Source organism: Thalassophryne amazonica, chromosome 9, assembly GCF_902500255.1.
Source record: "Thalassophryne amazonica chromosome 9, fThaAma1.1, whole genome shotgun sequence".
NCBI lineage: Eukaryota > Metazoa > Chordata > Actinopteri > Batrachoidiformes > Batrachoididae > Thalassophryne > Thalassophryne amazonica.
Window position 1 is genome coordinate 117,949,685 of NC_047111.1, and position 13,254 is coordinate 117,962,938.

The 13,254-nt window shown below is 41.6% G+C and overlaps 1 protein-coding gene across 1 annotated transcript in view; it reads left to right on the top strand.

The window, feature by feature from the left end:
* The window catches only part of uvrag (UV radiation resistance associated gene), a 329,710-nt gene extending 317,009 nt beyond the window's left edge, over positions 1-12,701 (top strand). Inside the window, exon 15 of the mRNA XM_034179025.1 lies at positions 8,724-12,701. Coding sequence (XP_034034916.1) covers positions 8,724-9,510 — 787 coding nt within the window. The 3' untranslated portion in view covers positions 9,511-12,701. The remainder of the gene's footprint in view (positions 1-8,723) is intronic.
* The last annotated feature ends 553 nt before the right edge of the window (positions 12,702-13,254 follow it).

Sequence of the window (13,254 nt, forward strand, 5' to 3'; positions counted from 1 at the left end):
AAGTGTGTTGAGGGAGCAAGTAGACGCAGGTTAAAGTTTAAAAAGATGGAGGCAGAAGATCTGCCATCTCTCCACACTCATATGACAGTCCAACCACAGAGATAAGAGCCTAAAATTACTCTGTACTCACTCAGAACTTGCCGGTTAAGAATGATTAAAACTGCCCACATGAGCAAACTCTACAGAGCACGCGTCATACTTTAAAATCTCTCACTTGCACTCCCATACCACCTACAGACGATTTATCTGTCCATCTGTTTATTTGGCCATTATCTTCTCCTCAGTTCTCCGGCTGAGGTTCATGGGGGGGGGGGGTTTGGAGGTTATCCAGGGACACTGGATGAGGGGCACCTCCACCTTGGACAGCCTACTAGAACACAAGACATTATTTCAAATCCGTTAATAAGGCAGAGCACATGGCAATACCCTGAAATGATTTTAAGGACATTTATTAATAATCTCTTAAAGTGAAGCAGAAATATTAAAGGATTATTAACCGAGCAAGAGGTCTGTACGCTCGGTCCGTACTGTAAACGCCTCAGTCTGATATCCCCGTACAGACCAAGAAAGCGAGCGTAATCATTCGTTTTTTATATGGCTATTATCAATCAATCAATCAATTTTTTTATATAGCGCCAAATCACAACAAACAGTTGCCCCAAGGCGCCCCACATTGCAAGGCAAGGCCATACAATAATTATGTAAAACCCCAACGGTCAAAACGACCCCCTGTGAGCAAGCACTTGGCTACAGTGGAAAGGAAAAACTCCCTTTTAACAGGAAGAAACCTCCATTATATGTGTAAACACACAAACCTGCAGTGTCGCCTGAATATGCTGCTGACGGTGTTGGGCTCATTAGCTTTCTTCACCTCCACAAGCTTAACAGATGGTTTCAGCTTTCAATCTGTGTCTTTTTTCTGATGCTGTTTAGATATTTATGGAATACGTTCATGTCTGACTTGGTTTTCTAATCATGTTTTTAGCTTCCTGGTTTGTAACGAAAATACGCATTGCAGACCAATTGTCATGGTAACCAGTCTGAAATATGAAAAATACAAGACCGTAATCAGCCAATCGGAGCACGTGTCGCGTTGCAGCCATATAATAAATATCTTTACTCTGGTATATGAAGAAAAGAAAAAAAAATCTATTTTCCTTAACATTAATTACAGTCTATGTGTGTGTGTGGTTGGTTGGTTGTTTGTTTATAGAAAAAACTACTATATTTGATTACATCTAGGATTTATAGCAAGAACTACCAGTCATTGTCGTTGTCACACACACACACACACACACACACACACACACACACACACACACACACACACACACACACACACACACACACATTTTGGGCTGGTATATAGGAACCACTGTTTTTCTATGAGCCTTGTAAGTACAAATTCTTCTAAACTGATTTAGCTACTTAAATGAAAGTTCACACAACGGCGACACAACATATGGAGATGTCAGTTCATGGACGTGTTCTTGGCCTTTTGCATTTGTTGGGATCTTCAGCACTGGAGCACCTGCATACTTAGTCACACCCAAAGAAGCGCACCACAGTGCCAGAGTGTTGTCACTGTGGTTCCGATGATGCCATATTTAGTTGCACTAAATAACCTCTCGTTTGAGACGGTCATTCCAGCGGTACCCAGGGATTCTCCAATGTGATCCAGTATCATAGACTTCAGGAATGAATATGAAGATGTGCATGATTCATCGGTTTAACTCTATTTCATCACAAATGATTTACTGGTGTATCGTTTTCTGAGCTTGCTCACAGATCTCAAGGTTTCACTTAACGCAGTGAAAAGTTTGAGCTTGACTTGGATTCACTTCCATCAAATATCCATGTGATTTTGATAAATGCATAGCTCCAGTAAATCTATGCATTCATTTTAAAGATTGTAAAAGAATGAAGTTGTGGAACTTGGTGCTGTGTATTTTCAGCTTGTCCTCTGCATGTCACTCCGTCTAATCCACACCTGAAGGCTTTGCTGTGGATAAGGTGGTTTGGCTTCTTTCATGCACTGATTTTTTTTTTAACACATTTTTGCCTCCTCATATCAGTTGCAGTCTACTTTTTGCTTTGGTTGTAAAAGGCCTAACTTCAGATACAATTTCTAGCCCTGGGACCCATTTTATGAAATATGGATGTATAAAATTCTGCATGGCAGCTGCAGGTAATTTATTGAATAGCCTGGGAGAGAGAGACTAATATGCGTTTCCTCTATCCTTCTTTGCCACCTCTTTTCTTCCTTTCACACGTTTAACCAGGCGTGATGTGATGAAGGATATGACCAAGGGAATCATTATAAAATTGGCCTGGAAACGGTTCCTTCCCCCATATAGAACAAATTCAGCATGCATCCATTCTGCAGGGGAGGAGGGCCTTTCCCAGAGCGCCAAGATCCACACCATGGGAGCAATGCAACATGTTTTATACAGACTGGATGGAAAGATGGAAGAAAAGCAGAGTGTGTGTCAAACAGCATATTAGAAAGGTGCACACAGAGCTGCGTGTGTCATTTTTGTGCAGTGATCTGCATGATGGTCACCAGCCAACATCTGATCATATCTTTGTGCATTTCCAACCGTGCCGTCTCAGAAACACATCATAACATGTCATAATATATACAGTCCCGTCTGGTGAAAAATGGGCAGTGAAGGTCTTTCATAACCTCGCTGAAAGATAAGAAACAGGGGGAAGAGGGTGAATGTATTACCCAGGGAGGGGAAGAGAGACAGTACAAGAAACCACTCCTTTGTAACCCGTGCAGTGTGCTGAGATCAAAGCAACACGTTCAACATGCTCCCATTTGCTGCTTCGCATCCGCCGAGGAGCTGGCAGCGGTTCAGAGGACCCTAATCCCACTCTGGTGCCTGGAAGCAGGGCTCCGAACACAGGGGGAGGCGAGTCGTGTTAGGATCGGCCGGTCAGATGGATTCAATGCTGTAGCCAGAGGATATGAACTCCCCAAAGTCAGCCGAGTGAGTGAACGGTTACTGAAAACACAGTACATCCTCTTGACTTGTACAGTTGTGAATAAACAGGTCCAGTTTGGAGAAATATAAACGGATGAGCTTTACAGATGTACAGCCTGGAATCAGAAAAAAAGTTGGGATGGTATGGAAAATGCAAATTAAAAAATAAATAAATAAATGCAGTGATTTTTGCATTTACTTTGACGTTCGTTTTGTTGTAGACGACTACAATGAAAAATCATGAAACACAAGATATTTCGTGTTTTTTCTAGTGAACTTAATGTTTTTATTTATTTAACTTTTTATTTAGGGGTTGTTTTTTTTCCACCATTCAAAACAGAACATTACCTGAGACAAGTGATTTAAAAAAAATAATTAAAAAACATAAAATAAAAATAGTAACAATAGTAGCAATGTATATTATTATTGCTGCATATGATACAAAAGCACATACATCAATAAATATTTATTATATACAATAGTGCAGTAATAAAGATAACACACACACAGATTCACCTCATGTTAGAACCAATTTCCAGAACTTTCTGCACCCTTATACTTTAAAGACAAAAATATTCTTTGACCATGTGCCATCTCCGCTTAAAAAGGTCCATTTTCATTTGTAACGATGCATTCATTTTTTTTCCATCACATTTCTGTTTCCATTCAGTTACTGATGGTGACTTCACATTCTTCCAATTAACAGTAATGATTTTCTTGGCAGTCAACAATAAAATACATAAAATCTCTTTGGTCAGCAGTGAAAACATCGGCCGTTGTAACACAGAATGAATAAAACTGTACATTTGTACAGAGTACATCAGTACTCTGGAATGACTGGACAGTCCGAGAATATATGTGTATGATCCCCTGTTTTGCCACATTGTCTCCAGCATAAAGCTGCTGAGGAATCCTTTAAAAAATTTGAACTACAGCATAATTTTTTAATACACATCCATTCCAAAACGAGATGCTATAGCATTTACCATTTTATGATGTTGCCATTCCTTCTCACAACACGTAAGATGTTTGGCATCGAGGATACCAAGCAGTGAAGTGTTCCACAGCCACACCTTTAGAATGTGTGCAGAATGTTGTTTTGCATTGTCTTGTTCAAAGAAAAGATGTCACCCTGAAGGCGGTTATGTAGGTTTTGGAAGTTTTTGAAGCACTTTTGGGCTTGAAACCATCAGCTGTATCTGGCAACACTGATCATTTTTTGCACTGATAGCAGAACATGGACAGGTTTGTGAGAAAAGAAAACAATGCATGGTGAATGACATTTTTTATAATTCCACTGTAAAGGTGATTTGTATCTTAATTAATTTTGTTCAATAAGACATTTTGTATAAATTACAATGGTGTTTGGATGTAAAAGACATGTATCTGTCGAAGTGGAGGCGCTTAAAAAATATTCTTATCTACAACAGGGGGCCCTGCAGAAAACAGCTGAGAACCGCTGACTTAAACCATAATAGTACATATCAAATTTTTATTCATGTTTGCTCTTGTAGCTTGACAGGGATTTCCTTCAAACACATGAAAACACATAAAAAAATTGATTGATTGATTGATTGATTGATTGATTGAAAAGTGTATTTTTTGATAGGGGTGGTCCACTTACCTGCTCTCCTTATAACATAGAAGTGTCAGCTATTTTCTACACACAGAATAAGGTGCAGTCCCAGTTACAGCAGAATAGAGAGAGCAAGTCCTCTAGAAGCCCTGAGACCCATCATGTCAGCACTCGTCCCCGGAGACTGTCGTGTGAAGGTTTTTGAGAGTCCATGACCGTGATGGATGCCAAAGATTGGTACCCATTTACACCGGCGGGGGACTGGGACAGTGCAGATCAATCAATCAATCAATCAATTTTTTTATATAGCGCCAAATCACAACAAACAGTTGCCCCAAGGCGCTTTATATTGTAAGGCAAGGCCATACAATAATTATGTAAAACCCCAACGGTCAAAACGACCCCCTGTGAGCAAGCACTTGGCTACAGTGGGAAGGAAAAACTCCCTTTTAACAGGAAGAAACCTCCAGCAGAACCAGGCTCAGGGAGGGGCAGTCTTCTGCTGGGACTGGTTGGGGCTGAGGGAGAGAACCAGGAAAAAGACATGCTGTGGAGGGGAGCAGAGATCGATCACTAATGATTAAATGCAGAGTGGTGCATACAGAGCAAAAAGAGAAAGAAACAGTGCATCATGGGAACCCCCCAGCAGTCTACGTCTATAGCAGCATAACTAAGGGATGGTTCAGATGAAGTGTCTTGTCCAGTGGTGCAGATGGGTAACCTAATTGAACTGCCATGTGTAAGTTGGTAGTCCAGTTCCAGTGCTACAGAGACAGAAGGAAAGTAGAAAAAAAATGACAGTGTTAGAGACCTTCCTTGTTGCACAGAAAAATAAAGCATATACAGTACCTTTATCTTAGCCCTGACTTGCTATACGAGGTGCAGCGTTTACAGTTTTGCTTCTATAAGCAGTTGCATATTGGACCTTTTACACTGTAGATGGTTCTCATTTACTGTATCACAGGGACTTTGACGTTTGACAGGTTTTGCGTAAAAGTAGACACGTTCCTGCACTCAGCATCGTGTCCCACTTGTGAACTCGGTCAAGACCACCTCTGTCTGCAGGGTGCCTGAAGGATCAAGGTCACGGCCTATTTTACAAGCTGTCATGGGTTTTGTGGTAAAACTGTCCATCAGACAGTAAGTTTGTATGCAAAGTGAATGTCAGCCGTGGATCTGTGGGTGGCGCTATTAGAAATAACATTTCCTCTAACGGAGACGGGGTAAAATTTACAGGGAAGTATGTGGTGACTGCATCTCCAACTGAAACAAGCAGAAGTTTATTCCATCTCTTAAACCAACAGACGTGACTCCCCTGAGAGCAGAGGGAGGCCCTGCTTCACCTTTGACCCCACCAGTACAGTGCGTTGACTTGTGGGACAACAGTATTGTCAGGTTGAGCATACCGTTAAGGAGTCTTGGGAATTACACACTTCCTTGGCTATCGGAAGAGGAGGCGAGTCCCCCATTGAAATAAATTTATGATTTTAGTTCTGGGGCGGGGCGGGGCTCCCATGTCCAGAATCTGTCATCTGTTATTCAGAAGAAAATATCTGACATACTTGGGTGGATGCCTGCAGCGGTCAGTTCATGGTGCATGTATGTATTTGCACAAACTACACAGATATTTCCTGCACATCACCTTAGAGCATTCAAAAGGTGATTTGTGATACGCTGCCTCTGGCTTCTTCTTGGATCAGGGGTTTGAAAGTGGTTGCACTGAGATACCCTTTCCTTGAGGGTTCAAAGCCTTAAATGTTTGGGCCTTGACTGCAGCACTGTAGGCTGTAGTGCAGCAGGTAACGATCCTTCCACTGGTGATGCAAGCACCAAATTTGGCACAAATGCACCTTAGACATTACTCTTTTGGGGAAAAACAAACAAACAAAAAAACAAAAACAAAAGACTGACACTTGAATTTTCAATAGGCAACAAGGAAGAATTTCACTGTGGTCAAAATTTAAAAATGCTTCAATCAAATTGAAAACTACACCACATTATTTGTCTGATTATAAAAAAAATTCCACAAAGGTATAGTTCACTATCTGTGACTAAATGTTCTGGAGTTATGGGGTAAAAACAACAAGAATGGTGACAAAGGTCAGTTTTAGTTTGTACAGGGTCAAATATTAAAGCTGCTCCAATTTCAGTAAAAAAAGCATGTACATTATTGGTTGAACAAATAGGATTAATAAATGGAATAGTTTTGACTGTGTTGAATGTTTGGTCTCCAAAGTAAATGTCAGATAAGGTCGACGTCCATTGGATTCTATGACATGCGACATATGTTACCCCGTAATGTGATAACTAAACATGATACGTGGTCCAAACTGTTCCTTTTTAAAATCTTAACTCAACTAATAATTTCCTATAAAACCTATAACCTATACACGTATAACCTATAAAATTATTCATGGACTGGCCCCTCCCTACTTAGCTGACCTACTTAAACCCTACGTACCAGCCCAGGCTTTGCGTTCTCAGGATGCAGGACTACTTTGTGTCCCTAGAGTGAATAAAAAGTCTGTGGGTCATAGAGCTTTCTCTTATCGTGCCCGTTCTGTGGAATGATCTCCCTGCATCAGTAAAACAGTCAGATTCTGTAGAGACTTAAGACGCACTTATTTTCCCTTTCGTATGGCTAGCATACTGGTATTGTATGTTACTATGCTTTTTACTCTTTTAAATTCATTTTATTAGTAAGTGGAGCGTGCTGTGGCTCAACTTTATCTAAATTCTGGATCTTTTAGTGAAGCTTAGGGCTAGTGGACGGCGATCACCTTAGCACGTGGTCTGTCCATAAAGTAACGGTCCTTTTTATTTTTTTAAAAAACTATATGGATTTCATTCATATGATTTCACTTTTTTTTTTCGGATTTCACTTTTAACAAGAGATTTTGTCATGGAAAGCCGCGCGGAGGCTTCGCGCGTCACGACCGATTCGCTGATGAAGCGAGACAAAGGAACACCTCCGTTTCGGAGTGTTAGAGGACAAGTTGGGACATGTCTATCTCGGCTTTCAGTGCTTACCAGTCGAGTGAGTATAAAAGAACTTGTGGAGAGCTGGACATGTCCCAACTTGTCCTCTAACACTCCGAAATGGAGGTGTTCCTTTGTCTCGCTTCATCAGCGAATCGGTCGTGACGCGCGGCTTTCCATGACAAAATCTCTTGTTAAAAGTGAAATCTGCTGGAAAATGGCTGATGTCCAGCTCTTGTGATAACCAGAGAAAGAGCACACGACGGTCTCGTATCCACAGAGCCATCAGCTTAGAAATGATCCAGTGGTTTGTGCCGCGACATCGCAGCTCGGAGCGCGGCGCACCGACCGTCCTTAAAGGGGTCCTTAAAGCTGTAGTTAAAGTCCTTATTCTCTGTGAAGCCCGTAAAATGTTCACCAAAAGCCAGATAAATTTTTCGAATGGTTTCTAGGTGCCAGTCTCTAACAGCTTCTGAAAAAATTCTGATGGAAAAAAAGTCCTTTTCATTCCGCCATTTCCAGACAATGAAAATCCGACGAGGGGGCGGGACCACTCCTTCCACAAGGCGTGCTCACAGGCGAATGACGTCACCGACAGGCGTGGAAAAACTCACGCATGCGCACGAGGGTTCAAGCATGTCTGACGTAAAAACATATGAATGAAATCCATATAGTTTTTAAAAAAAATAAAAAGGACCGTTACTTTACGGACACACCACGTATTTAGTATTAGTTTTTCTTTTTGCTGAATGCTGCCAAATTATACTGTATTTCTTGTCTTTCCAATGCCTGTTTTTTTTTTCTCTCTGTTTGAGGTGCAGTTCCATCCAGAGATGGGTGTGGTGTCTGTTTTTGCAAACCTCCTGTCCTGTGCACCGGCAAAATTTCCTGTATATTCATTTTGTAAATTTTGTCTGTATCATGGCCCAAGTAGAGGGTCGCCCCTTTGAGTCTGGTCTGCTTGAGGTTTCTTCCTCAGAGGGAGTTTTTCCTGACCACTGTTGCCTGTGTGCTTGCTCTGGGGGTTAGTAAGGTTAGACCTTACTTATGTGAAGTGCCTTGAGGCAGCTTTGTTGTGAGTTGGCACTATATAAATGAAATAAATTGAATTGAAATTTGCAGCTTTCATTTACTTTGCTCATTCACATAGCGTCTGTCTTTGTTTTTGTTCCCCACAGCGATCGACACCATGTTTCCAGTTCAATCCCAGTGCCGACCAAGTCCCAGCTTGGTGTATCTGCCACTTCTGAGATGACCTGCCCTTTCCACGCTGGATCTCCAGACCGAGGTGTGAGGAAAAGGGCGAGTTCAGAGGCAGACAAACTCAAGTATAAAACAACTTCTCCACCCAACTACAGCATAGCCCTCGGTGAGGAGCAGCCCCCTGCATTTCTGGCACCACCCTTACCTTCATCCAAAGTCCTGTCATCCTCCCTCGATCCTACCATGGCTTTGTGTAACCTGGACAACTCTATGGAATCGAAAGATGATGGAGAGCAGAAGGAAACTGAAGAGGCCATGGAGTCCACAGTGAACAGATATAAATGTTCTGAGAACGAGCTTCAGGTAGATAAAAAAGAGACTGAAGAGCAAACGCACAGCAGTGCAGCTACTCCGCGGCCTTCTACAATGCTGGACACTGGCGAGGAAATGGTGCAAAGTTGTCAGCTCACGAACACCATGAATGGCTCCTTGGTAGCCAGACAGGCGCCTGTTAGTTTGATGCCGGAGCTGCACTGCTCAGTGGAGCAAGCAGAGGAAATTATGGGAACTGAGGCCACTTTAGAACTGCCTGTAGATGAGGCTCAACTAGAAAACTACCAGTCCATCCCTGTAGACCACGCAGTTGCTGTTGAGTGTGACGAACAGGTGCTGAGTGAATTAGGGGAGTACAACAAGCGCATCTATGCACTAAGCGAGAACACGTCGACCTTCCGCCGACCACGTAAGAACTCATACAAGTGAGTCAAAGGACCTCAGAGCGGAGGCATCTAAGACTTCATGGGTTAGGATGAAAGATGGGGGGGTTCTGGTGTGTGACCCCCCTCAGTGCAGCATCAGAAAAATGTAGGCGCTATTCTGGAATAAAGACCAATTTGCACTTACTGTTAGTATTTCCACAGCTGTATTTTTAAAAGAAATACGGTTACAAAGCAAGTATTGGGACAGGAAGCTTAATCACGTTTTATTATTTGATGCCCACATTAATATATTTCTTTCCTCAGCATAAGTTATTGTCACATAATGCTCATACACAATTGTTGATTTATGGCAATAACTATTTCTATTTCATTCTGCTTGACCACGGCACCATCTCTGAAGGTTAACCAGAGTTCATAGAACCTTAGTTACATTCAGAAATCTCATTTTCTCTGGTGTTATTATTTAAAACTGTATCATGTTCATGTCCAGAGTTGTATCATGGCATAAAAAAACAACCTAGAGTAGCTAAAAATTCATTTAAAGACTCTTCCATTTCATTTTTCACTCAAGTTGGTAACTTGAGTCATTAAGTTAAAGAATAGGGCTACATCTGAATACTCATTAAGTTACTGTATAGTAGGCGAAAGCAGTACGACACCATCTCTCAGCTATTCGAATACTCAGTAAGCATTTAGTAGTAGTTGAAGTATTTGCACCTCCATAGGGTGCAAATGGACTACATTACACTATCCCAATAGCCAGCTGGCGCTAAGAACCTCTCGAGAAAATTCAAAGAAGATTACAGCGTCCAATGGCACATGTGCAAATATACAAGGGTGCTTCAAACTGTTCTTGGCCTCACCCAGAAATTGTCACAGGAGAAAGATTTTTCTGGCATTGTTTTTCAACATTGGCTCCCTTAACATCAGTGCACTTGGTCCATTGATGTTCAAGCTTTGCGCATCTTGAGCCTTCAGATACTTTTCTTTCTGCTGGAGGCCCCAAACATTATGAAGTACCCTTGTACGCTATTTAAAAAGCTTGCTTTTGCAAAATAGAAATTTTCCCAGCATACCTGGATATGTGCATGTCATCTATGAACATCCAGGTCAAAGGAGCGGTAAGATGCAGCAGCATAGTATGTCCAAATTGTGTCCCTATGAAAACCCCAAATCAGAAAATGTAACAAAAATACAAATTAAAAACTAATGCAGTGATACTACATTTACTTTGAGTTCTATTTCATTACACAGTATGAACCCAAGATAGTTCATGTTTTTGTGCGGTCAGTGTCATTTAATATACACCCATTACTACATTTAAGGCCTGCAACACATTCCAAAAAAAAAGTTGGGATTTCATTCATCAAAATCTATCAAGTAGGTAGTTCTCAAAAAATTGAGTGACTGTGCTGGAAGGAGACTAGTGAGGAAAGCCACCAAGACACCCATTGTGAGAGAATTATAGACTTCTGTGGATGTGTTGAGAAACTGGGAATGGTGCAACATTTTCCTGTCGCATCCCCTTTCACAGCTTCGTCTGAGGTGGGGTAGGATTTTAAAAGAGGAACATGGATCAAATCTAGGCTTATCTTTCCCATGTGCCTTCTGAAAAACTACAGCTGAAATTTTGCCTATGCTGTTTAATAAATATATCCTTCTTTATACCACTTCATCATGAAGCTGTGTAACTGGTGATGCAACAAGCAAAAGTTTCACTCTGCCCAGATTTTCCAACCACAGACACACAAGCATTTAACTCCTTCAGTGTTGTCTGGGTGTCTTGGTGGCTTCCCCCACTAGTCTCCTTCCAGCATCCCAAATCAGTTCCTGATTATTTCTGATTGATATAAATGAAGTCTAAAACTTATTTGGGGACCCCCTGAGTTGTCTCTAGAAAACTGGTTATAAAGATAAAGTCCTTACATTATGAATAAATTACCTCCATCCCAACGTATTTTGGAATGTGTTTAAATGCAGGATTGGATGTATATTAGCAAATGAAATGTTGACCAAACAAAATATGAAATATGTTGGGTTCATACTGTCTGATACGAAATAAAAGTCAAATGTAAAAATCACTCCTTGCATTTTCTGTATTGCCCCAAATTTCCCTGATTTGGGGGTTGTACTCACGTGTTTACTTCCACTAATGGTGGAGTAGTATGTGCTAACCAACACTGGTATTTTTTACAATGTATTCAGATGCAGCGTTACTGTTTCTAGGTCGTTTTTTGTTTTTTTTTGTCAGCTCTTGGACCTTTCCTAGTGACAGCATTTGACTTTGCTCAGAATTACTACAACTGGAAGCTTTATTGCAGTACATTTTCATGTGTATTTTTTGGTGTGAATTGGAGCCCTGCTGTCCCAGTACTTGACGTCGATGCTTGAGATGCTGTGGGAATGTGCAGGTGACATAATAACGTGTCTGTGTGCACCCTAAAAACCAACTGAGGAGTTGGAACCTCACGTTGGCATGCAATCACTTAGATTTCAAGTAATTCCACCGATGACCTTTGAACTGTCAGACAGCAGGTTAACGCAAAGTGAGGTGGGACCAGTTGACCAATCAGGTGCTCCCTGATGACGATGCTCAGCAGTTCCGCCCTTTGGACGGGTGGAACCGCCTGTCAAGTCGAGTATCTCTTTGAGGTTCAGGTGAAGACTGCAGCTGACGGCACATGGCAGGGAAAAGATGCAACTGTTTCTGTTCCAGCAACATCAACCCCCCCAACCCGACTTTTAATTTGTGATATTAACATCAGTGTTAATATTTTGTCCACTGACGTCTCACCTTCAGTAGACCAAAAATTAATTTCTCTGTATTCTATTAAAATGTCTCTCAGGCTCTACTGTACATGTTGAATAGCGATGGTGTCAATCCCGTGGTGATTTATTCCCGTCTCTCCCTGTTCGGAGTGCTTTCTTGCTCTGGTATTTATGTCGCTCCATAAATCGTGCGCTTTGTTTCAGTGAGAAAAGGTATGTGCTTTTATTTTTAACACTCACATGGAAAGTTGATCATTAATATCGGCAAATGTTAGACTGTCACCGGTCTGTGGGTCCTGACACGAACAGCTGCTGTGACAGAGACGGTATCGCCGTCACTTTGTATTTTCAGATCCGGCTCTCTGGTCACTGTCGTTTGGTATCAGAAACCATATTCGATCATGTCCATAAACGGCTCCAGACTTCAGTACGTGACCATGTACATATACTTTTGTATGGAGGGTTGTTTACTTATTAAAGACTTGCAGTCCAATCAGATCTATAAGATTGCCGTCCTGCTTTTTGGGTGTGAGTGGCTGCTCTCAGCTCACATTATTGATCATTCTGCTCTGTAAGGCGCAGCGGTGAACCGGCATCCATAAGCTCATGGAACTGAAGTCTGTCCCGCCACACATTTTCTGCTTCTCAAGGCTGGATCACTGTGGCAGCAGATGCCCCCTGTGGGTTCCAGGTTTGTTCAACACAACTGTGAAGTTTATACCCTCAGGTCACGAGAGGGTTTGACCATGAGTTGGGTAGATATTCAGAAGCTTGGTAAACATCTGGGCCGGTTTCATAAGCAGTCTAATTCTTTAGTCTACTAAACTTACTTCGATGACTACAGTTAGTCGTCCAACATTATCCGTCTAATCACCGTTTCACCGTTTGGCTAAACTTGTAGATTAGCAGTTTTACGTTAGTCAATGATTTTCATGGGCGTAACGACATTGTGAGTGCAGTTGCAAAGAAACTCCTCCAATGCGCGACAATTTTGTTTTCTTCTGAGTTGGCCGTTGTG